At 37.1% G+C, this 25,299-nt stretch overlaps 1 protein-coding gene across 4 annotated transcripts in view; it reads right to left on the bottom strand.

Moving 5' to 3' along the window:
• BBS9 (Bardet-Biedl syndrome 9) overlaps positions 1 to 25,299 on the bottom strand; it is a 298,867-nt gene that overhangs the window by 270,170 nt on the left and 3,398 nt on the right. For 2 of the 4 annotated variants that reach the window (XM_074575478.1, XM_074575476.1), the window contains exons 3-5: positions 22,239 to 22,389; positions 20,952 to 21,016; positions 18,455 to 18,568 (exon numbers count right to left, since the gene is read on the bottom strand). In XM_074575478.1, the coding sequence (XP_074431579.1) occupies positions 18,455 to 18,568; positions 20,952 to 21,016; positions 22,239 to 22,389 (330 nt within the window). Of the gene's footprint in view, positions 1 to 16,964; positions 17,023 to 18,454; positions 18,569 to 20,951; positions 21,017 to 22,238; positions 22,414 to 25,299 lie in introns of those variants that run through there. The other 2 variants (XM_074575477.1, XM_074575479.1) reach the window with 2 other exon arrangements.

Consider the following 25,299-nt stretch of genomic DNA (forward strand, 5'->3'; position numbering starts at 1 on the left):
AGATTAAAGTCATACATCCTTCTAGGAAATGTAAAGTCTTTGCTTGTGCTAACAGCAGAAGTCAGTGAAGAAATGTTTCCTGTGACTAAATGCAATAATTTTTGTGAGAATTATGGGTTTGACATAGATCTCCAAAAGCATTTTCTAAACAGACCAAAAGTTTCAGAGCTATGATTTTCCTAGGATTTTCTATACATACTTTTTAAATTATGAAGCAGGGTCTAGGGCTTCTGTTCAGTCTTAGAATTTATTGTTTAGAAAATTAGAAACATATTCTACAATATACAAATGCATTAGATATGCATATATACACACCTTTTAAATGCACATAACTAGGATGTTTCCTCTGAAATTATTTGTATAAAGCAGCTTTATTAAGTCTTTAAGAATCATTTACCCTCTTAAATATTTGTCATAGGACAGATTCCAGATATGTTTGATTTATTCATAAACTTCTAGCTGACATTCTACACCTGAAATACGTGGTATTCAAGAGGTTATAGCAACTACCAATCTTAGTCAGAATGAACATTTGTTTTGCTGCTTATGCTGAGTCTCTGAAGTACTAACCAAGAACACTGCAATGACGTTACTAACATAAAGGGGTGACTCTCCCTCTCTACTTCACTCTTGTGAGACCCCACCTGCAGTATCACATCCAGCTCTGGGGCCCACAACATAAGGAGAACATGGACCAGTTTGAGCAAGTCCAGAGGAGGGCCACAAAGATGATCAGAGGGCTGGTGTACCTCTCCTATGAAGACAGGCTCAAAGAGTTGAGGTTTTCCTGCCTGGAGAAGACAAGACTCCAGGGAGATCTTAGTGGCCTTCCAGTACTTAAAGGGGACCTACAGGAAAGATGGGAGGGACTCTTCATCAGGGAGGGAGCAGAGCAACAGGACAAGAGGTAACAGTTTTAAACTGAAAGAGGGTAGACTTAGATTAGGTATTAGGACGAAATTCTTTACTGTGAGGGTGGTGAGACACTGGAACAGGTTTGCCCAGAGAAGTTGTGGATGCTCCTTCCCTGGAGGTGTCCAAGACCAGACTGGATGGGACTTTGAGCAGCCTGGGCTAGTGGGAGGTGTCCCTGCCCGTGGCAGGGGAGTTGGAACAAGATTATCTTTAAGGTCCCTTCCAATCCAAACCATTCTATGATTCCATGACTTTCCTAATTAAAGCTGCAAAAACATCACCCACTTTTTTAAGCGTTTGTGAATTGATGGCTATGCAGTTCACTTAAGTACCTAAGTATCACTTAAGTACCTAATGGGAGAGAATGAACAAGAGGGAGATAGACTCTTCTCTGTTATACACAGTTACAGGAACAAACTATATCACATTAAATTCTATCTGAACATAAAAAAGGAATATTTTTTTTCCTGCAAAGGTCACCAAACACTGGAACCCATTGTCCGGAAAGGTTGTGGAGTGTCATTCCATAGAAATATTCAAAACACAACTGAACACAATTCTGGGCAACTTCTAGCTGAACCTTCTTGGCAAGTGGGACTGGACTAGATGAAATCAAGAGAAGAATCATTCAAATAAGGCATTCAAAGAATGCTTTCTATCTTTCATCTCCGATCTATTCCAGGGCACTATGGTAGACATCTATTGCTCTATAGGCTGTGAAATTTCACAGGATTTAGTCGTATCACATACTCCTCATCAGCAAACAGTGGAAACCACTAGAGAAACTTGAGATGTTTTGCCCTTGTATGCTATCAATGTTAATGATACCCAGCTTCCACTTTGTAACAGTTGCCGACATTATTATCACACTGCTGATACACTCTAGAAAAAGTATGAGTTAGCCACCTGTATAAAATTATGAGTAACCAGTAAAAGTACTCTGAGAAACTTGTACAAACACTGATAACTAGTAAAGGTGCTAGCCCACTGGTTGCCACCACAGTCTCTTAGGTATAGTTATCTTAAATTGTAGTTATTGTCTACTAGAAATAACTAGTGGCATTTTTATTGGGCTTGAAAGAAAATAGTGCTTCATAATCCAGGTGTCCATGTGACCACATTTATTCTACATCTGTTGCCTCAAAATCACATATGCTTGAATTCAGCATTCAAAGGCATACCGAAAACTCTCCCAACATTTTACATTAGCTAACTGTTCAGTTCCACTTCTATTTTACCCTCTATCCAGAATACAACCCTGTAAGTCTGGGGACAGAATGTCTTCAACCCCCCTTTCACCATTTCCTATGAATTTTCCTACCATCAGCAGAGTGTTACAGGAAGTCTGCAGCTGTATGCCCTATTTCCAGAACCTTAACTTTCAACATCTAGCTTCAGGTTTCAGATACCAGAGAGTTCCATTGAAGCCAAAAAAATTACAGATATCATCTTGAAAAAACTTTTTTAAAGGCACAGTAGTAGAATACATTTGTATTTTAAGGCTTCTTATTTTTCATATTTTCTTTCTAAGGAAGATACAGATAAAACCAGAAAAACCCCAAAATTAAAACTCTGCGTAAAATAACTTGTCAGCAAGAAATTACAATAATTATGTTTAAAATTTTGCCATGCTGCTATTCTACTGTTTTGAAAAGTTCTAAATACTGCTTGATCTATAAGATTAAAAGTAAAAGACATTTAATTGTGAAGTGAGTGCCCATACTAACACAGAACTCGTATTTTGTTATAGAATTAAATTTCAGGTACTTCTGGTGATACTAATGGTAATGAGAAAGTCATCTTTTAGACAGCATCTGACCACAACCTTCAGGGTTTAAGCTTGTCTAAAATATACAGTTTAGTTGTTAATTTCTATTCGTCAGATATAATTGATACATAGTGGTAGTATAGTAATCTGGTAATACTACAAATAACAGAAAAAGGTAAAGGTCAGCAGAGGTGTTACTGCTTAAGTAACAAGTAGTAATAGCTTCTGCTCTCATTTATACTATGAATATCAATATTATTCTTACCAATTTCATTACATCATGAAAATGATGACTAAAAAAAACTATAGCACTTTCTGCAATATATATGAAGCTACATGTCATATCAAACATGGAAGCATTCATCTTTAACATTCATAATCCCTAATCACACACAAACATTGTTAAAATATCTCGTCTTAACAGTAGCAATATGATTGAATACAACTTGACATAACATGAAGGTCTTTAGACCATTCCAGTGATCTCCAAGTATACTGCAGTACTGAACCATACTGTCTGAAAAAAGAAATATACATCAGGCACTTACTCAGTCTTAAGCAATCACTCTTCTTGCCTTTGAGAGCACAGCATCACTTCTTAATATACCTACCACTTTATTCATCATATTTGTGTTGTTCTTACTCACTAATTTTCAAATTTGGATTTTAACTAGCATGTACTAGTGGATCAAACTCCAATTATCCAAACTTTTACATGTAAAGCATAATTAAAAAAAATTAAATTGTGTATGAACTCTTATTTCCCAGCTTTTTATAGGTCATGTTATTTCCTTTGGCCATTTGTTTTTAATGTGTAGCTAATGAATGGAGTTTTTATGTTTCACTTTAAGAAATGCAGTCTTCCAAAAACTCAGCCAGAAATGTCCATTTCAAAAAAGCTTATTGCAGCCAGTTGGCTTCACCAGTGACATATTTATAAAGTGAAAATATAACCCATAGTGTTTTCTGCAGATCAGATGGAATCACTTAGTGTACTCTACATAGTTTCAGCAGCTTGTGCCTCAAGAGGAATGTCCCTCAGCCACAAAGTGTTACTTTTAAAGCACAAGTCCAGCTACTGTTGTTTTGTAGTTTTGTTATTCTAGCATGCTATGAATACATTCACGTCACACTTTTAAACCATAACGTATTTTTAGAGCTAATGCAAAGCCAAAATGAGACGCAGGTGGTAGCTCTTCGAAATAAGCTTCTAATTAAAACTATTTTGGAGCTCAAGTTTTTTGCATGTTAATGATTTCCTCTACTCTGAGTCTCCTCTCTGGCACCAAATCATTTTCATAAAAAGTACATTATGTAATCACAAGGCCTGAGCACCACGTGAAATCGTGGAATGAAAACTACAGTATCAAATGGGATAAATTAGAAATCAGAAAAAGCTTCATGAAGTTACAGACTTTAGGGAGACATCAGCAGAGGTAACTTTACTGCCTTCAGTGGTAATCCAAAGCTTCAGTCAAAACCCTCATGTGGAAGGACGCGTGTCAATGAAATAAAAAGATAAATTGGCATTTATAGGACACCTAGGAACTTAAGAGCCCTTTAATGATACATGGGAAGTTTTTTCTTAATTTGACAAAAGAAAAGTTAAATTCACAGTGCATTGGCCAGTGAAACAATGCACAAACTGCATTCCTTCAGACTGGTACAGAAATTACTGTCCTGAATTAAAACAAATAAATGGTTTTGTTTTCCTTCATCACTGAAATTTGCCCCCCAAAACTTCTGCCAGCATAGAGATCAAAGTCTCCTCCAGTTCAAACCCATTTTGGAGAATTCAACTTGCTGCTGAGCGTAGCTTCTGAAGCAAAACAGATTTGGGTCAACTGTGAGAAAAGTGCTTCAGGAATCACTTCTGACTGATGGAAAAACCATTTGAAAATACATCGGGCAGTTCTTAAAACGATGTATGGCTAGTAAAAGGCAAGTCTTTGGTTACTTCCCTAACCCAAAAGAGGAAGCACATGTCAGCGTACATTCAGAAAGAACTCTGAATTAACTAGCTTGGTGGTCTGGTGGCTGCTCATTGCTTTACTACAGAAGGGATCAAAGTTCAGGACTTCAGCTGCAGCCATTCATTCTAAGCAAGAGGATCTGACAGTACCCCCAAGGCAGTGCAATACCCTGAACACACGTAAAGAGGAAAAGGAAAAATGCCCTGCATCACCCAGTACTAATGCACATACCCACCCCAAACAATGCATGAAGTGTACATACGTCCCAGCTGAGACTGACAAAGTTAATTCTGCTGGAATTGAAAAAAAATCACTCCAACAGGAGGGAAATAAAAATAGAGAAGTAGACAGAAGTTTAAGAGAAACTAAGGAAAGTGTTTAAGGAAAACCCTAAATCCTCATTCTGCTGTTAGCTGTAATTATTTTCTAATCCCTTCCAGATATTAAAGCATTGCAGTAAAACATGTTCACAAGTCCCAACACAAGAGATGATCTCTCTGCAACAGCCCACTATGTAAGAAGCCTCCCTGGTCAAGACAGTAAAGTGCACAGTCAGAGCTGCCATGAGAAAAAGAATCGTTTTGCTTCTCTCAGCCATCATACTGTATTCTCTCTACCTAACCTCTTGCAGATTTCTGCTTGCCATAAAGCATAAGGAGACTTAAGATGGAAAGGGAATCTTGAACTACTAAAGTATCTCCAAAGGCCAATCAGCCCCCACTTGTACAATCAATCCTTTAAGAGACCTGTGATATATACTCCTTTATCCTTGATCCGACTCTTACCACAGAAGATGACATAGTTAAATTATGCAACTTGGGAATGATCCCTTCAAACCTCCTCTTGACCTGAGGTGGAAGGACCCTTAGGAAAAACACTACTACAGTTCAAAGAAGCACAAAAGACTGAGATACAGTATAGAGATCTGAAAGTATCATAGCGGCAATACCAGCACACAGAAGTTCCTACTGATAGAAACCTGGTATTTGGCACTCTGTAGACACGAGAGGTAAAGTCTCCTCCTCTAAACAGATTATAGTACTAAAATTTATTACAACCTTTGCATTAAGCAAAGAATTTTTCCCACATTCAAAAGTGGATGTTTCTTTCTAGTGCAAGAACTAGTCTCAGGAAGAATGCTCAGGCAGCTGTGAAACCAGTATCACAAAAAGTTATTCTTTTTTCAATACAGCAAATTAATTATATACAGTGTAAACAGAGTGGGTCTTGAAAAAGAACATTAACTGTGCATGGGAGAATGGCTGTATGCATAGATGTAGCTTGAACAATGATGATTCATGAAGTGGTATAATTTTTTTTCCTTAAATTCTGTTTCTTACCTTAACTTGTTGAGTAACTACTTCTCAAGCCCTGGCAACTACAGAAATCTTTGAAGCCCCTGCATTCATAGAAGCATTACAATACTGATATACACTTCATCTAGAGAAGGTAGGAGAAATTCTAGTTTGTGAACCTTTCCAGTGTCAACCTGCCTTCATCTGAAGTTATAGACCTACCATACATTATATATATATTCTAGAATGTCTTACTGAACTAGCGAATATCTCACAAACAAAAATGAAATAAAGACAAGTACTGTCAAGCTGTTGCCCTTCCAAATCAATAGCCTTTGACTGAATAGTTAGTTAAGGCATATGGATGTTTTAATGAATCACAAATCAATAGCAGATGTTTCATTGAGCTCAATTACAGTTGAATATAGGACCTATTTTGCAATAATTTAGGTACTTTCAAAAGTTATCAGTAGGATCTTAAGTCATGATCATACAATAATACTACCACCTTTAAAGTTCCATTTAAGACAGACCCACTAACTTATAATCAAACAGAATAACAAAATCCCACTGTTAAAAGCCAGTGAAACTCCTCATCTTCTCTACTTCCCCACTTACAGTCTCCATAGAGGAAGAAGGTTCATGATTCCTACGCACCTCCCAAAGCACTTTCATGCTTTACTGACTTTTTGAGATAGAGAATTGTTGAAAATATTTGCTGAAGAATGCTCTCCAGAATAACTGAAGTCATATCCAAAGAATTCATTAAAAATAGCTTATAGCAAAGTCTAACACTCTGAAGCTTACAATGCAAAACTGGGAGTTTACTTTACAGAATCTTAGATGGAACACCTATACCTCTTTAAGAAGTTTCAAATATCCCATTAAAATTGGAAATAAACAGCTTGACTAAGTATCCTCAACAACACCAATAAAATACAGCCACTTTTCACATTCAGATCATTTGTCTATATATATCGTAGGCCAGTAACCAACACACAGAAAGGACTAAACTCTTACTTCATGGTCAAATGAGTCAGTGAATTATGTCTCTTATCAAAAAAATCACCATCCCTATTGGTTTCCTTTTTGGCAATCTCAGAAAAGACATCATAGATTTTCACAAGCAGGATCAATTTTGTTATATTTTCAGACTGTTGGAAGCACACTGCAAATACTCAACTGATCTTATTACTTTGCCACTAACATTGCAAAATATTATTTTCATGCTTTTGCAGGTAAGCAAAGTAACACATTTTCGTTCCAATCAATCATCATAAAGAGCAGCTGAATACATTTTATTTCTGCTGTAACCCTTCCTTGTCCTTTTTATTCACTATAGTCACCAAATACATCTTGGGGGGTTATACACATTTATTATACTATGCTCATAATCAGACTCAGTCATGTTAAAGAAATGCAAAAAACTAGCAAGGATAGACCTAACAAGGCAGCATTATTTGTTTAAATTATGAACACTCATCTGATCTGACATTTTACAGGGGCAACAGAGCAGACAGCCACAGCAATGTGTGGTAAAGTTACAGATTAATTTTGTGTAAAAATTGAATATTTAATCCAATAACTCAAAATTTTCTTTTTGGTCTGCTCAACTTTTTTTGAGCTGGATTGCTTTTTTTAAACTTTGCCACTTGAAATGACAGCATTGAGTCCCCTTCCAACTCTGAAATTCCGTGATTGCACAGCACCAGCCTTTAAACTTCCAGTAGGTAGAGGCTCTGCTACTTAGCAAGAACTATGATTAATGTAAGCTCAAGTCTCATTGACCAAAGCTTGCATTACCACTCAGGGGATAACACGGCAATCCTACACAAAACAAGGATATAAGATGAAATCTATGAAAAATTTTCACTTTTTCCACCTTCTTGAATTTCTAATTATTTGGTGACACTTTAAAGTCTTATTCATCTGCATATGCACAGCTGTCCAAGTTTCCCAATGATAAACCTATCAACAATGACTAGAACAAGTTGTGCCCATGATCAGCACCAACTGGGTACAACAAAATTAGAACTCTCCTCATGAATCTGAAGTAAAATCACCTTGTCACATTTTCCCTGATTTGTATCTCCTCTTACTAGTCTGTTCCCAGACAACTAGTCTGTTGCCTGTTTTGATCCAGGCAAACTGCATTCATTGTCCTTTCTTTGCATTGTTTTCTGCACTTGGTATCCTCCAGACCTAGTCACCACTACCCAAAATCTCCAGGAAAATCTCTCTTGAATGATGTGGTAGAGTGGTTTCTAAATAGGAATGATTTGCACCAAACCTAATACCCCAAAGTACAACTAGCAGAAAGCATCATAGCCTGTGTAAGATACATTTCACCACTCTAAAAGAAGCAACTAACAAAGGTTTGGTGACCTTCCAAATCAATTTCTCGAGGTTAGAGGTTTTTTTGTAACAGAATAGTCACAGATGAATACTAGAAAAACAAGCAAAAGCTACATATACACATTTCTGAAAGACCCTTTGAGAAGACAAAAGAGACTGAATAGTTAGAAACTAAAATTGCATTCTTTTGGGTAAAAAAAAATATGGGGCAGCAAACAAATCTGACAGACAAATGCAGCCACATGAAATGCTGGAACATTTAATAAGAAAGTACATATGTAAATAATAAAGCTGTACATAGGTTTGAAGTAACATAAAATTCATCATGCCAAATTATTTATTAGACAGGGTAATAATATATACTGCATTTCTAAACTTTAAAGACAGCATCTCTAAACTTAAGTAAAACATCTGATATGATCTCAGACAATTGTCTCACAGGAAACCAGAGAATGGCAGGCAATAGCACTAAGAAGAAGAATCTGGGGATTAGAGTAGGATGATGAATTAAATATGAGTCAACAATATGTCACCAAAAAGACAAATGCAAGATTGGGTCATTATTAATATACATGCGCTATTAAAAACATATGAGGTAATTATTGTTCTGCTTGGCACTCACTGATTCTTGGCAGGAGTACTGCAGAAGCCATAACCCCACATGCAAGATACAAAACATTTTACACTACCAGTGCACAATGACTGCACACATTTGGGTACCATACTTCAACAAGAGAAATTAGAAAAAGCATCATATAAAATCCATCAAAGTTTTGAAAAACAAGTCTTTCACTTACAGAGACAACTGCTCCTAAAGTTATTTCTACAATTGGGTTTATTTCATTTTTATTATAGTGCTTTGTTTCAACAAAATGCAGATTAAGTGATATATCTAGCAATTTATAGCTGAAGCAAAAATCTGGCATACTGAAGGCAATGGGAGTTTTTACTTCAGTTAGGCTACGATCTCATGCATTACTGTTAAGAGAAGCTGAGGAAGATGAAAGGAAATGGATGGTAAGAGATTCAGAGAACATTCTCCTTGACTAGTTTTCCATCCACATGTGCAATTTAGAGAAGAGGTTCTAACTCCATTATTTTAAAAAAACAAACCAACCAACCACACACTAACAGGTTTCCAAAGTTACATGAGAAACCATTTAAAAGTAGTCATAAGCAGATCTATTCCATAAAAAAACTCATGAAGACGAACCTTTCAAATGATGTGTCCTTATCCAGAAGCAATTTAACAGGAAGGTAACAGTTAAGCATTCTGCTCCTTAACAGAACTAGCCAATAAATCAAAGTCCAAATTTATACTGCTGCTGTATTTAAACATAGTCATAAGAATCATTTAACCTTACAGCATAAAACTCAGCTGATAACTTTTTTCTGACTAACACCTAATAAAATTCATTCTTGCAGAATTGTGGAAAAGTTAAGCACAGTCTACCCTTCTTATAAAGTTTCCTGTTACAAGGTCGCATGGTTTGCACATATCTTGTATTTCATTATTAAAAAAATTCCTCCATATAGCACCCTCTTTGTTGTAACACTCAAACATACTTTGCCTCTAGGCTAGTGCTATAATAAAAGTAAAATTAATTCAAGGCCATTTACTGAAAAAGATAGGTTCAAGGTATTTTCACACTTTTTTGCTCGTAACTTTTTCATGTCAAAGCTGTATTTTCTTTTTTCCTTCCCTTTGCTATTGTTTTATTATTTCCTTTTATTGGTACAGTATCCATTGAACCACTTCAAATAAATCCGAAGTATTCTGGAAGCCAACTGAAGGCATTAAGGTTTCAGATTAAAAAATAAGTTACAAGACCTATGTATTATTAGGAGGATCCAATTCTAAATAATTTATGAAGTCATTTGAAAAAGTTATATAAAACCAGGATGAATTCACTGATTATTTAACTATTAGATAATGCAAGTATATTTTATGGAACCGCACAAAGCAGTAATACTGCTTTTGCAGTAAGAATATAAAGCCATTATCTATAAGTGATTATCATTCAAAAATAACTCAGCAACTAACAAAGTGAGGTTATTAAACTATGCTTTCTCTCTGTCACTAAATAAAATTATTATTCTATTCAACAGTAACCCAATACCTTGTCCGTCCCCCTGGAAAAGCTATCAATATTCTGTTTCTTTAGTTCTTAAGCAGCAGGCAAAATCTTAATAACATAAATTGAAAAAGAAAACTGGAAGCATTGAGAATGTTCATACACCCACCTTAATCTACCACTTACACCATGGAGAACAATCACAGAACACAACCCTCACCTGGGAAATACCATCTTCCTATTACTGCATGTGATCATTCACACACTTCCTAAGCACTTCAGAGACTAGCTCAGGAAACCTGCACTTCATACACCAGTCCTCAAAGTGTAGAATTTTAATATTCACTCCTTATACACCATTGTTTGTTCATATATGATCTACTATCCTGCCTACTATTCAGCCTAATGCACAACTGACCACAGGAAATTTATGTGATAATCTGTAAAGCTACCTAAGCTTCAAGTAATAGTGGTTTTGTTTTCACTTTAAAGCACTTCTCCATTCCTTATATCTTTTCAGCAGAAATTTATTGCATACACTTTCCTCAAACGTAAGTCACATCTGACTCAAGGCAAACAAGGCAAAGAATGACATTGTGGTCTGATCTGCACACTTTTTCAAAGCAGTAGTTAAGGGCTTTGTTCTTTTGCTACATAAGAGCATAATACCATCATTTCTTATAAGCAGGCTCCACATCAGTAAATCTCTCTTTTTAAGAGCAGTCAGGCACAAGTAGTGCGTTGACTCTCTCAAGATGTAGAAGGACTTAGGCTAACAGCTGTAAGCTAGCTGAGTTGTAACCCGTTCAAAATAAACTGGTAATGTAGGAATAAGAGTCGTTTTCCAAGTTAGCATCTCTCTCTCAGGTTTCTTTAAGGGCAGGACAACACACCATGTTGTCCTGCCCTTAATGTGAACAAGACAGAGTCAATGCACTGGACAGAGTTTACTTCTGTATGTTGCAGGTACAAAATTAAGATACTTGCAGCACTAGTTATCTAAACATCACATTAGAAAAAGGCTATCAAATTAATTATGAAGTAATACGAGCTTATTTGCCCTGAGTTAAAAACTAGTGATAACCCATCTATAAGAAGTTTTAATATTACCACATGAGGATGATTCAATGCTATTGTTCCATATAACTGAAGCCAACACCAGTAAATTGATTAAACAAAGTTTCTGCACAGCTAGAACAGATCCAATTCAGCATTATTTTAACTAAAAGAACTATCCCCAAGAGATACAAATTCTACCAAAGAGGATACAAACTACATGATTTTGGTGGAACTGTAAAAAAATTTAAGAATGGAACAAAACTATGATCAAATCATGTCAATCACAAAGTTTAACAATACTGGCTCAAAATCACATCACTACATAACAGAAAAAATCTTATCACTGTTTTTCAATAAACATTGTTTTAACCTTAATTAAGATGAAACAATATGTAGAATGTTGCTTAAGAGTTTACTATTTCTAGATTAATAGCAGATTTATGCCTTAAGAACTGAACTGAGATACACTGCTGCATAAAGAAGAAAAAGAAAGAAAAGAAATTATTAACTGAGATATTCAATTCAGTTGCTTCACTCCATTCCATTTTTTAGACAACCTCAAAATATGCAACTCATTTATCAGCAGCTTTCCATCAGCAGTGACTTTCAATCAGCCAAATGAAGTTACATCATTCAGGGTTTACCAGCCCAGTACAACATTTTAAACTATTTTATCCTCACAAATTGTCCTCACAAATCTTTATACTTCACAGAAGACATTTGAGAGATGCTATCCAGCATATAAACTAGAGTTCTAAACCAGCACATCTCATGCTGCATCTAGTACACACACTGTTGTAAAACCAGCCCAGCTGCCTCTGCACCACATAGCAACCACAGAAGCATAAGTACATTCTTGTTCATATTAAAGAAACCCAACTCAGATCTTTGATAGATGGGTAATAAGAGAGAGCTTTGCTTTTGGGTGACCAAAGATTCTAAACAAGCCTAAGATGCTCAATGGCTTTCTCATTTCTCTCCCAAACACAAATATAAACCAGAGTTATGCAAACTATACTCTTGCTATTGTGAACTGATCAGGTTCTTTAACGTAATCTCCCCCAATAACTTGGCATTTGACTCATGTATCTTATAAAGACACAGAAAGACATAGTACAGATGTGAAAACAGAAAAAAACTTTCCAAGATATTATAAACCATCAGCAAACATCACTTCATATAGTGAAAGCTGAACTGTTACTACAGCAATCCCTGGTGGCATAATTGCATGATGCAATAATAGTATAACCTGACCTTATAGAAATTACATGATGAAATAGGTTAAAGTAAAATTTTTGTAGAGATGAGTCCTCATCACAGGTAAGGGTGCAATAGAAATCATAGAAGAGTATGCCTTTTCATCTTCATTTTCTTTTAAAAAAATTAAATCAGAAGAGCCTAAAGTCACATTGAGTTCTTTAAATTTTACATTTGAAGTAAAACATTAAGACTGTACAATTTGTTCATTACTTAAGGGCTGTGACATTTTGCGGCTAGGTTAAGAGTTCACTTGGTTGAAAACTAGTGTTCAGCACTACTAACTCATGGTTTTATCATGAATCATCCTTTCTAAGAAGGCCCATATGCCAGAATCAGAGCACTGCAGGACAAACTCAACTTACAGCTCAAAGATCATGAGGAAGAGTTCAGAAATATGAAAAGCAGACCACAACAGCATTCTACATAATAAAGGCAATGACTTAAACATTAAGTTCAACTTTTTGAAGGTCTGGGCTAACAATACAGAATTTTTTAAATACAAAATGATTAGTTGATCTTTCTATGTCACTTCTTGATAGTTTCATGCTCTCATTTTAGCACCAGTGTTCAGAGACAGCAAGGAACAAATATAATGTTAAAGCAGTAAATAAATTTGAAGTTCTGTATTACAATCCTTCCCTTTGCTACAGATTTTTAAAGTTGTAAGTCACAACTAACTCTGCCTACACCATGCTTGATTTATATTTTCATCTTTGTAGGTTTTTGCATTTACTTTTTTTAAAACATTTCCATTAGCTTTGTTTAGGATTCTAACTAAATATATAAGGGATTTCCTTGTTATTTCCCACATCCCTGGCCTCTTAACAGTTTTGCTCAAAGTAAACAGTCAAGCTCATCTCACCTTTTGCTGAAGTTCTACAGTCCACAAAACACATTTTGTTATAATTAGTAAAACAGTTTTAGCTACACAGGTCTTCAGAAAGTGCTTTTCTGTACTTCATCAAGTGTTGCAGTAAATACACCTGTAGGAGCAGTTCAAATATACATGCAGCTTTAGAGATGCAGCCTACTAAACAATAACTGTAATGAGAGGACCATCTAGTGGTGGCAATCACAATTAACACCCTGCTACTTTAAAGACAAACGCACACTGTTAATCTATGCAAGTCACAGGACAACTTCTCAGTCTGGGTTTTGTATTCCATAGTTTTAATCGTTTGTTCAATTTAGATTTTGACTTTCTATGATGAGACTAAATAAATGAGTTTGTTGATTGCCTTCATCTGTTCCTGTTACAAGAACATCTATGTCAATTCTTCCACACGTGAAAGTTGCTCATAGCATCAAATCATTAAACTGAAGCCACTAGCAAGAATTAAGCTGCTAGCAACTAGGATACAAAATAGGTTTGTTTACCTCGCAATTCTCTCCTTGGAGAAATCTATAATACCTTTTTTCTTAATACAAGAGACCGAAAAATCACCAGTTAAGAAGTGACAGTTGTACTTGGTATGTTTTACACCTCCATCACTTCTCAACTAAACAGATTCAGTTTAACAGACCAGATCATAACACAATAAGGGTCTAAGACTGCCACAAACTAGCAGGGACAGGAGAGCAAAAACTTACACTGGAGGAAGCTGACTAGGAATGTGATACACATATCTAGTGGTGTTTGCTTCCATGTTTTGAACACGTCAAACAACTGCTGAGACTTTCTTCCCCATCTACCACCGTAATAGAAGCTGTGAGAAATCCTCCTTACTAATGAAGCAGCAGAGAGTAGGAACTAGGAGATGTTTATGTAAGCACACACTGAACTACAAATGGCTGAAGGAAGTTTAGTGGTGCTTCATAATCAAACCGAAACATAAAATAGTAGTAGAGCATTTGCTTCTAACAGCTATTCTCCTTAATTTCTGAAAAGCTCTGATAGGACTCTCAGTCAAACAACACTCAAGAGAAAAATTTCAGGCAGCTTCTCCTGTAAAGACAGGCATCCTAAAGACACTAAGATGCTTTGTAAATTAGAGAACCAGATTCTACTCCAATACAATCTAAACTTTAGTATTATGAAAACTGAAAGCTTGGTCTGAATAAATATCCACCTCTTCAGCGCCTGTAAGGGTCTAAAGGGAACTGCAAGATTTTCAGCAGCTCAGAAAGGTAAAGAACTGCTGGATTGAAACAGAGGTCCCTTCCATACCTTTATGCATACCTTGCTGCCTACTTACGGAACTGTTCCCCAATTTAGCAGTCACACAGCCTCAGACTTCTGTTACAGCCTGTTTTATGCATCTCCCTATCTACCCCAACCCACCTTGTGGCAGGTTCTTGAGAACAAGAAAGCATAGTATGCTCAAGGTCTTTCTCCACAGGGTTCTCTATAAAGCAGGAGCAACAGTCAGGAAGAGGCAAGCCTCAACCACCTTCTTCGCTGTTCAACCTTTCTTTTTCAAAGGGAATTGAAACTTTTTCTAAAGGAATGCGCAGAGGCCATCACAGAGGCTAAAGGAGATGTAGGATGGGAAACGGAAAGTATGTGCTGGCTTTACACCACAATTTTTAAATAGACTGTGCAACCTTACAGCACCATGAGACTAACACTTGGCATCTCAGTTAAGGCCACAGCTGTCCCACTAGACAGCACAGATTGCATCTGCACGTGAGTAGAAATCACCATTATGAATGATTACAGAAGAAATCTGAATGCCAAGGGGCAAGTATTTTATCCGAGGTAAGAGCAAGCAGTAGTGAACTGATCATTTTCAACAGTATTCACTAAATTGACAGGCAACCATTTGGAAGCAGCCCAACAAAAAATAAACAGAGCATTAACTAGAACCCAAATAACTGTTTGTCATAAGAAAGGACACAAAACCCTCAAGAATGTTTTAGAGGACGCCAGTACAAACTAGCATACACAAACTCAATCATATTTTTCTTTTGCCAGTGTTAACTGGTATAGCTGGGTACAATGAGTTTCTTCACCAATGAAGGTATAGGATTAAATGCTCCATAAAAAGAAAAAGGCATGAGAAAGCAATGAGCAAGAGAAATCTGAGTAAGACTGAGCAACTTCATAGATAAGTGCTCTGTGTCAACTCCTGCAGCATTCTTTACTTCCTCAAATGAAAGATTATGTTTCTGGGGGACTTACATTCACCCTCCTCCCCAACACTCCCACAGCATATTTTCCATATACTCTCCTTCTGTTCAACTGCCATTCTCCTGTGTTTGCTTCAGTAGCTCCATAAACATGACCTCTGAAGTGCCTCTTTCACCTTCACATTGTATCAAGGATGCTCGAGTATAGCAATAAGACACATTATTCACAGCAGTAACAGAAGGCAATAAATACAAAAACCCTCCGCATGTTTTGTTAGTCCACTTCTAGAGTGGGGTGTAGAGGTCACACTGCTAGCAAAACAAGCTCACTGCTGCACGCTTACAGCGCTGCCACCATCATGAATTAACTTCTGCTGAAGGCGAGAGAGACTGTTAGCAGATGCCTGGCCAAGAATTGCAGAGAAGCCTGTGGAGGGCAGATAGTAAAGGAAAAAAATATTTATTTAAAGACTGGTTGACTCCCAATGCAACCCCGAACAACAGCCAAAAGATACACACACACAGTATGGCAGGCCAGACCAGGACAGGCATCTGTTTACCAAAATGAACAACACTTGGTATATCTCCTTTCTGGTTCACTCTGTCTGGTCTTGCAAGATGGAAATAAAACCACAACACTGTCATTCATAAGCCTCAAGGAGAGAACAGGGTATTAAAGATGATACTCAAAGAAAAAATGAAACAGATTCACCGCAAAAGGCTATGGGCAAGATTAAAAGCACATTCTTGACAAGAAATCTAATCAGTCCAAGAAAGCCACATAAAAAGGACATTCAGTCCAGGAAATCTACAAAAAAGAACATTCTTTCATTTCCCCAAAACAATTTTCTCCAGTGTCCATTTTGCCTATTTCTCTGATACTTCAATATGTGCCTCAGTAGCCTGCTACCAAGTACCTGAACATTCACTATTATTTTCCTAGATTTAGGTCTTAAACAGAAGGCTGCTTCTTCTGATATGAACACATTATTTATTTCATAACACAAATCTCTGCCTTTCTTGTTTATTAACATTTTTGCGACCTCAAAACAAGACTTGAGGTCAAACTTTTTCCACAGCAATAAACACACTAAAGAGAACTGGAACACTGGGAAGAAAGAAACAAAAAGAAAAGCAGCTTGGCATGCTTGGACAGAAGTGCTACTAGAAAACAAGAAAAGTTTGCAGAACTTACCAGAGTTCCCTCTGCTGTTCTTGCTGCTTTGTCAGGACTGGCCCTCATTTTGACCATCCTAGGTGTTGAGAAGCATTTGGCTGGCTGGGTAGGTTCTGAGGTAAACTTTACCTTCTGTCTCCCTAGCTTGCAGAGACATTTTCTTCATAATATCATTTGCATCCCCCACAGCTCATGAGAAGGTACGTAAGAGGTAGGTCTGGCATCAAGACTGAGCTGGTGGTCAGACCCCTACTCAGATCTTCATGGTAAACAAACATGCACATCAAAAATCCAGATAGTTTATTCTGCAGAACTGCCTGCTGGTACATGGGTATTTGTTTTATCCTTGAACTATTCCACACGCTCACAACTCTTTGCTTACAATCACCTCAATACATCTGTAACTGCAATTCCACTACAGTATGTCAGGAAGCACACTATTCCCTCTTCTCAGATTTAGAAAACTCAATATTGGCTTTCTGCTGTTAACAGGAATATGCCCATGCCCTATACACAGACCCCTCAAGATAATCATAGCATAGATACCTTCTCATCCATATGAGTTGACCGTTTTCCCAAGGTGATTGTGTAAATTAGTAGGTGAAAATATCTTCAACCAGTATAAATTTTGGTCAGCTGAATTTAAGCCCAGGGACAAGCTTGAGTTTAGGGTAAGGCATTGCCGAATTATTACTAGAAGGTTATTACAGGCACAGAACTGAGTGATTGTCTGCATGTATTTGCCATATTGACTCAGAAGACTTTCTGCTTTGGTAAAGTGACATCACTCTGCCAACGGTTTGGGGACACTACTTGAGTAGATGACTACCACACCCCAATATTGTTGGGAAATATTTGGCAGTAGTGGGCAAACTTTACTTCTGAAAAGAAAGAGTTAGCATATAGAGCAAACCTAAATGCTTCCAGATGGAACACAAAAACATTCATAATTGTGTCACAAGTTCAAAAAAATGGATATCTATTAAACTCATTCAAAACTACACACCCCATAAATATTATTTTCCACTGTTATGTTTTTCCAATCAAAGATTTTTTTTTTTTGAGGTCTGCATTAGGTATCTTTAAAGACACTTGTTATTTTAAGTTCAGAGAATGAAGATGTTAACTTTGTTTCTTTGTCCAGAATAAGCAAGTTGCAGAAAAGCAAAACAGAATGGAAGCATAAAAGAAAACAATTATTTTAGATGTTAAAATATTTTACAAGGAAAGAGACAGGGGTTTTGTAATTTTTTTTTTAAATCAGTATTACCCTTGTAAATTCACATTCTGTTCAAGATGTCAGGAAACAACTATTCTGCATTTAATATTCTTTGCCTCATTTTAGCTTCAGTTATTTTCTATAAGCATCAGATAAAAGGTATCATCATTTATAGAAAGATGGTTTCCTCTAGACAGCAGCATCATGTCGTCTTTCAAAAATCTAAATTAATCCTCAACTGTTCACAGTTAAACAACTAATAATAAAGAATATGCAACAAGGAGCTTACCTTTTACACCACCAAATGGACCGTAAGTCATATTACAAGCAGTTCTCTGAAGATTGTGCTCATACATCAGCTTAATCTGATACTGGTTCCCATGTTCCACATTTCCCAGAGTTCCTATAACAAACAAAGGGTATATATTTATATCTTTGATCCATGAAACATGGAAGTAGTAAAGGAGTACCAGTTTAAACAAACTGAAAAACTATAACTTACTGCTAGTGACTCTGAGATATGAAGGCTCACGCTGCTGCTTTCTTTAAAAAGAAAAAAAATCAACAAGCTACAAAATTCCTAAAGACCAGAACCAGAAGTAAGGTCTCATTATACTAAATACTGTATAAAGACTTATACCTTATACCAGCAAGAGGCTGAGATTTTATTACTGAAATATATTTTTCTTCATGTTGGGCACACCTCTAAAGTCAGAAAAAAAGCCTGTTCAAAGGGGAATTCTTATCATTCTTTAGTTATTCAGTGAATATACTATATCCAACAGCCAGACTCAGCTGTAACAGTCTTCATCTCAAATTAAGCTGTAGCTAGTCATTAGCTTTAATTTGACAAAGCTATGCCCAGGGCACATTTATCACTTGCCTTTACTCTGTCTGAAATTCAATACAGTGATCAAGAACACAAAGATAAGAGACAAACATGTTAACAAAAATAATTTTATGATATACATCACATCCTCTGAAAAGGTCTGCATGAACTTTAACTTCCTGACTCCTTCAGGGAACCAGCAGAAATTCAAAAAGTCTAAAGAAACTGATGTTAAAGCTTCCCTTTTGACAAGTCTTTCCTGCACTTCATGAAGAAAACAAAGCTCTCAATCATGTACAGTAACACTTAAGGACTAATATCAGCAAGAGGAAAAAAAAAAACAAAACAAAAACCTTTGAGAGCAGTCACATCAGCAGGGAAAAAGGTGTTTTAGTGAATGATATCTAAGCTAAATCCTACCACAGCTTTAAGTATACAAAGATTATTCCAACACCATATCCAATATAGCTTTTAAGCAATTGCCCTTAACGCAAGCCCACATTAGGGAAAGGACTGGAACAGACATGAGGGAAAAAGCCCTGATTGGATAAGTAACTAGCTAAGTAGCAACACCACAGGTAAAACAAGTTAGAAAGTAGTCGGTGTATACTGACTGTAATACAATATCCAGGCCATACTTCAGTCAGGCCTGAAGGATGCTTTCATTTGTCAAGCAGCACAACTATTTTATTATGAATAACAGATATAGCAACATGTATAAAGCCAGTAAAAATCCCACTTTATGAAAGTGTAATTTGCCATTGAAACATAAAGAAATAACAACCATTATTTCTCAGAGGAGCTTGTTTGAAAGTACCTGTTCAGATAAGTGAAATTACCATTAGAGCATGAATTAACCCTAATATAAATTAGTATGAAAAATCTTTTAAAGGAATGTAAAACTTCACTTTTATTATTAAATGCTTAAACCATGTAAACCAAACAGCAAATTATAATTAGAAAAGAAATTCTAGACTGACGTTGTGTGCCACTAATGCAAATTTTAAAATAAATTGTTTTAATAAAAATTGTATTGGTAGGCTACAATCCTAGAACATAAGCACTATTACAGAGAAGGGACAGTATGAAAACTGCAGTGTATCTCAAAGTAGTACAAAGACCAATTTTACAGGTGTCTCCAAGTAAGATAACTAGAAGGAAACAGAATCTGGAAAGAGAGCATGTGTTTGTAACCTATCTGCCCACCACGCTGTGAATAAGAAGCAAGCTGCCACTACAAGAAAACCATGCTCTTACAATGAACTGAGCCACAGCTGTCCCTGCAGAGAGAAAATGAACAACGTATAGCTGTCTATTGAATTTTGAAGCTGGGGGTATAATCAATAGATTTCTTAAGTCTGTGCTGTGCTTTAAACATATATTAGAGAGAATGCAAAGCACAGAATAGGTATTTTATGACTTGCCTCTTACATACAGAAAGAATACAGCACTTAGAATTTTCGGACAAAGCAGGAAAAGAAAGAGGATTCAAGAAAAAAGAAAAACAACGTAGTTTTACCTTCTCACCTGTATTAACCTTCAGTCTTCTCTTGGGCTATATTACCAATGTTCTGGATCTCTAAGAAATTATCTGGATTTTGGGGTTCAGAAATAATTGCAAGTGTTCCATTTTTAAAGAGCTCAGTAAGTTATCATTGAACAACCATTTGTTCATTAGTGTGCTGAACAGTAACACCCACTCCTAAAATTGTAATGGGAACTAGCTGTTCACAAGCACTACCAACCACAGACCACGACACACATCACAGCATCTCAAGCACTGAGCAGATCAGCAAATCTCTATTTCGTCTTCATACATGGGTTTGAGTGAGAGAACATGACTGCAATTCTTTGGGGAAGATAAACAAACACTGTATATACCAAGTTTGGCATTTAACCTAATCCAAACATTAGAATACACGTAAAATCATGGGAAAGCTTGCAGCTGTAAACTAACCTGAAACAGCATATACGCAGAGTTTTCGGCAATGCAACACAGCCAGATGAAGTCCTTCAGTACCACTATAACGGAGGTTAAAAAAGCACGCTGTTTTCAAATAAACTCTAAGTAAAATGCATACAGAATAAAATTCAAGTAACATGTTGAAATTACTTTCAGGTATGGGCCAAATCTGAATGTTTGGTTGTTAGATGCTAGCACAAAAACTCAGAAGTCCTAATCTTCCTACATTCCTGCTGCAGTATTAGAAGTTCATTTCAAAATTAAAATGATTCCTTTAAAGAACTCATTTTTAAAATAAAGTTCTCCTAAGTAGATTCTCTTGCAGCCAACTATACATATGTTCTTAAAGGACTCATTTTAATTTCGAAACTAACTTCTAATACTGCAGCATGAACTTTTTTTTAAAAATGAGAGAAAAACCTGTACTAACCACGGGAAAGACTTCTGCTCTGAGACCAAAGGCCACGAGCTGAAAACCCTACATCAGTTGGAAACTGTTCTTTTATTCAAGTACTCATGGAATGACCCCATGCAGGAATTCTAATGCCTTACCCCGTGAAATGATCTAAAACATTTTCTACAGTTACAGCACAAGAACTTTCTTTCCAGAAAATACTACTTAGCTTTGGGGGAAGAAGAATGTGAACATAGGATTCTGAGTTTATTACTTCTGCCTTATAGTTAAATTAATTTAAGTTCCATGCAGCTGGTACAAAAGTGAATTTTAAAAAAAACAGTAATGTGTGTGATTGTGGTGTAATACTTGTTTGGAGTGACAATGCTTATACCCATTTGTTTTTCCTCTCATTTTTAAAAAAAAAGTTCTCCTAAGTAGATTCTTAGAGACAATTAAATATAAGGCCTTTTCCTTAGAGTCACAGTATCTGCTCTACCTGGCCACTTACACTAAATTCATTGGAATTAAAGATCTTCAATCCTCTGTTAAACACAAACAACTGGCCAATATTACATCTTAGATCATAACAAGTTAGTCAAGTTTTCTCAACATCTAAAAAAAATAAAACTTTCAATATAGGGTTTTTCCCTGTTCTACAACAAGAAATTGTAGAAGTATCTGGAAGATTACCCTTCACATATACATTAAGTAAAAATTCTCTCATATCAAGATGATTCAAAAAGCAGATCAAATGCATACTGCAGTATTCATAGATGTGCTTAATAGTTGCCGATCTGGAAATTGAAAACTCACCCCCCCAAAACAAAGAAAAAAATCACATTTAAGCTGTAAATAAACAGCAACATAGCCTTTCGTTGACTTACGAAACAAATTTTCCCACTTCCACCTGCAATATTGGTTCTCGTAACTGCACTTCCAAGAGCAAGTCTTCGGGTTGTATTCCATCTCCAGGTTTCACAGGACGTGGATTAAAGATTCGAAGATACCCCATATAACTGCCCACAATAATTTTATCTAAAAAAAAATAACCAAAGGAGACTACAGAATACAATAGCACATATGGAATTCAATTTGCTGCAGAAGTGCTTCGAGGAATACCCTGAAAAGATAGAATATTTACATGATTCAATTAATGTTGATTATGCTCCATCTTCTAGGTTAAGATTAGCAATTAGCTTTTTTGCATATCCATGAAAACCTGTCAGCAAAGGGTTCAATATGGCAATTATCATGGTGATGGCACTGATCATTGTTACTATTCCATCATTTTAGATTGTTGTTCACACTTCCTGAAAAGTAGTGTTCTGGTTTTGAAGAGTACTTCGAACTTTCAGCTTCTACATCTTGGATTTGTGCGTACACATATCACACCAGCAGAAGTATGAAACTTTAAAATTGGGACCAATGACATTTATCCAAATGCAAACTAAAGCCAGATTACTACCTCATGTCAACAAAGCCAGGCTTTGAGATCACCTGCTCTTGAGACAGATCCATTCTCTCAAAGAAGAACGCAATAGTTACATTGGAGTTACTTTGGAATCAGTATTTTAAGCAAGTAGTCATTTAGTTGGTTGTGAATAACAAAAAGTTATTAATGAAAAAACCACAAAGAGGTGCCTCCCATATTAACAAGTTGGTTGCTAGTACTTATTTCCTCTAGATAGAGGGCATCATGGCAAAAATAACAGAATTGGTCTACAAGCCAGGAGAACATACAAGTAACTCCTGAACACAGTTCACAAGGCTCTAAAGGTTTAGCATAGTTCCATAGGACCCCATGTAAAAGCTCAGAACAGCTGCTTGCTTCATCTTTTTTTCAGTCACAAAAAAAGTTTCACCCACAAGCGCCTCATTCAGACAATACTGACTGCCTTCCCCCACTCATCTTTTCCTCAGTCAGTAACAAGTATTCCTTCAGTAGTAAATTAAATCCATTTTAGTTATTAACTCCTTAAAAATACTTGTGTTAAAGTGAGGACATTTTGACTTGTCGCTAGGCGATTGCAACCAGCCCACTGCAGGAGAAACACAGAATGGTTAGAGTTGGAAGGGACCTTAAAGATCATCTAGTTCCAGCCCCCCTGCCATAGGCAGGGACACCTTTACTAAACCAGACTGCTCAAAGCCCCATCGAGCCTGGCCTTGAACACTTCCAGGGATGGGGCATCCACAACTTCTCTAGACAACCTGTTTCAGTGTCTCACCACCCTCACCCCAGTAAAGAATTTCTTCCTAATACCTAATCTAAATCCATCCTCTTTCAGTTTAAAGCTGTTACCCTTACCCCTCGTCATATCACTACACTCCCTGATGAAGAGTCCCTCCCATCTTTCCTGTAGGTCCCCTTTAAGTACTGGAAGGCCACTATAAGGTCTCCCCAGAGCCCTCTTCTCCAGGCTCAAGAACACCAGCTTTTGGTCCTAAACTCTGGAAGAAAAAGAGCCTAGTCTAAAAACAAAGAGAAAATATAATGTTGGCAAAGTAAATAAAACAGCAGACTACTACTCCCACAGCACTCTAAGTCCTGCTTTTATATCAATTACATTGTTTTCCATAAGGAAAAGATTATTCAGAACCCCAGTAGAATTTGGGGTTTTTTGATCATGGGTCAGAATTATGGGTAAGAATCAGGAGAAAGGCCAACAAGGTAGATATCATGATGGGAGTCTGTTATAGACCACCTAACCGAGATGAAGAGACAGATGAAAAATTCTGTAAGCAGCTGGGAAGAGTCTCACAATCACTAGCCCATGTTCTCATAGGGGACTTAATTTGCCAGATAAGCTGATGGAAATACAATACAGCAGAAACAGTCTAGAAGGTTCCTGGTGCATGTGAAAGATAACTTCCCGACCAGTTGGTAAGACAACTAGGGAAGGCACCCTGCTGGACCTGTTGTTTGTGAACCAAGAAGGACTTGTGGGTGATGTGATGGCTGGAGGCTGTCTTGGGCAAAGCGATCATGAAATGATAGTGGTTCTGATTTTTGGAGAAATAAGGTGTGGGGTTAGCAGAACTGCTACCTTGGACTTCCAGAGGGTAGACTTTGGCCTGTTTAGGGGCTTGTTTGATAAAGTCCCTTTGGAGGCACTCCTGAAGGGCAAAGGAGTCCAGGAAGACTGGACATTCCCCAAGAAGGAAATCTTTAAGGCGCAGGAGCAGGCAATCCCCTTGTGCCAAAAGACAAGCCAGCAAGGAAGACCAGCCTTGCTGAACAGGAAGCTTTGACTAGAACTTGGCCGGGGGGGGCGGGGGCAGTGGGAAGAGAGTTTATAACCTTTGGAAGAAGGGGCAGGCAACCCAGGAGGACTACAACAATGTTGTGAGGTTATGCAGGGGAAAAATTAGAAGGGCCAAAGCCCAGCTTGAAATTAACATGGCTACTGCTGTAAAAGATAATAAAAAAAAGTTTCTATAAATACATTAACAACAAAAGGAGGGCTAAGGAGAATCTCCATCCGTTACTGGATGTGGGGGGAAACATAGTGACAAAGGCTGAGGAAAAGGCTGAGGTGCTTAATGCCTTCTTTGCCTCAGTCTTTAATAGTAACACCATTGTTCTCAGGGTAGCCAGCCCCCTGAGCTAGAAGACAAGGACAAGAAGCAGAATGAAGCCCCCATAACCTAAGGGGAAATGGTTAGCAAACTGCTACACCTACACCACTTAGAGTTTATGAGGCTGGATGGGATCCACACAAGGTGCAAGGCAGCTGGCAGAGGTGCTCACTGAGCCACTTTCAATCATTTTTCAGCAGTCCTGGCTAACCAAGGAGGTCCCTGTTGACTGGAGGTTAGCAAATGTGACAGCCATCCACAAGGATGGCCAGAAAGAGGATCCAGGGAACTACAGGCCTGTCGGTCTGACCTCGATGCTGGAGCAGATCATCTTGAGTGCCATCATGCAGCACATACAGGACAACC

The sequence above is a fragment of the Larus michahellis genome, chromosome 2 (assembly GCF_964199755.1).
Source record: "Larus michahellis chromosome 2, bLarMic1.1, whole genome shotgun sequence".
Taxonomy (NCBI): Eukaryota; Metazoa; Chordata; class Aves; order Charadriiformes; family Laridae; genus Larus; species Larus michahellis.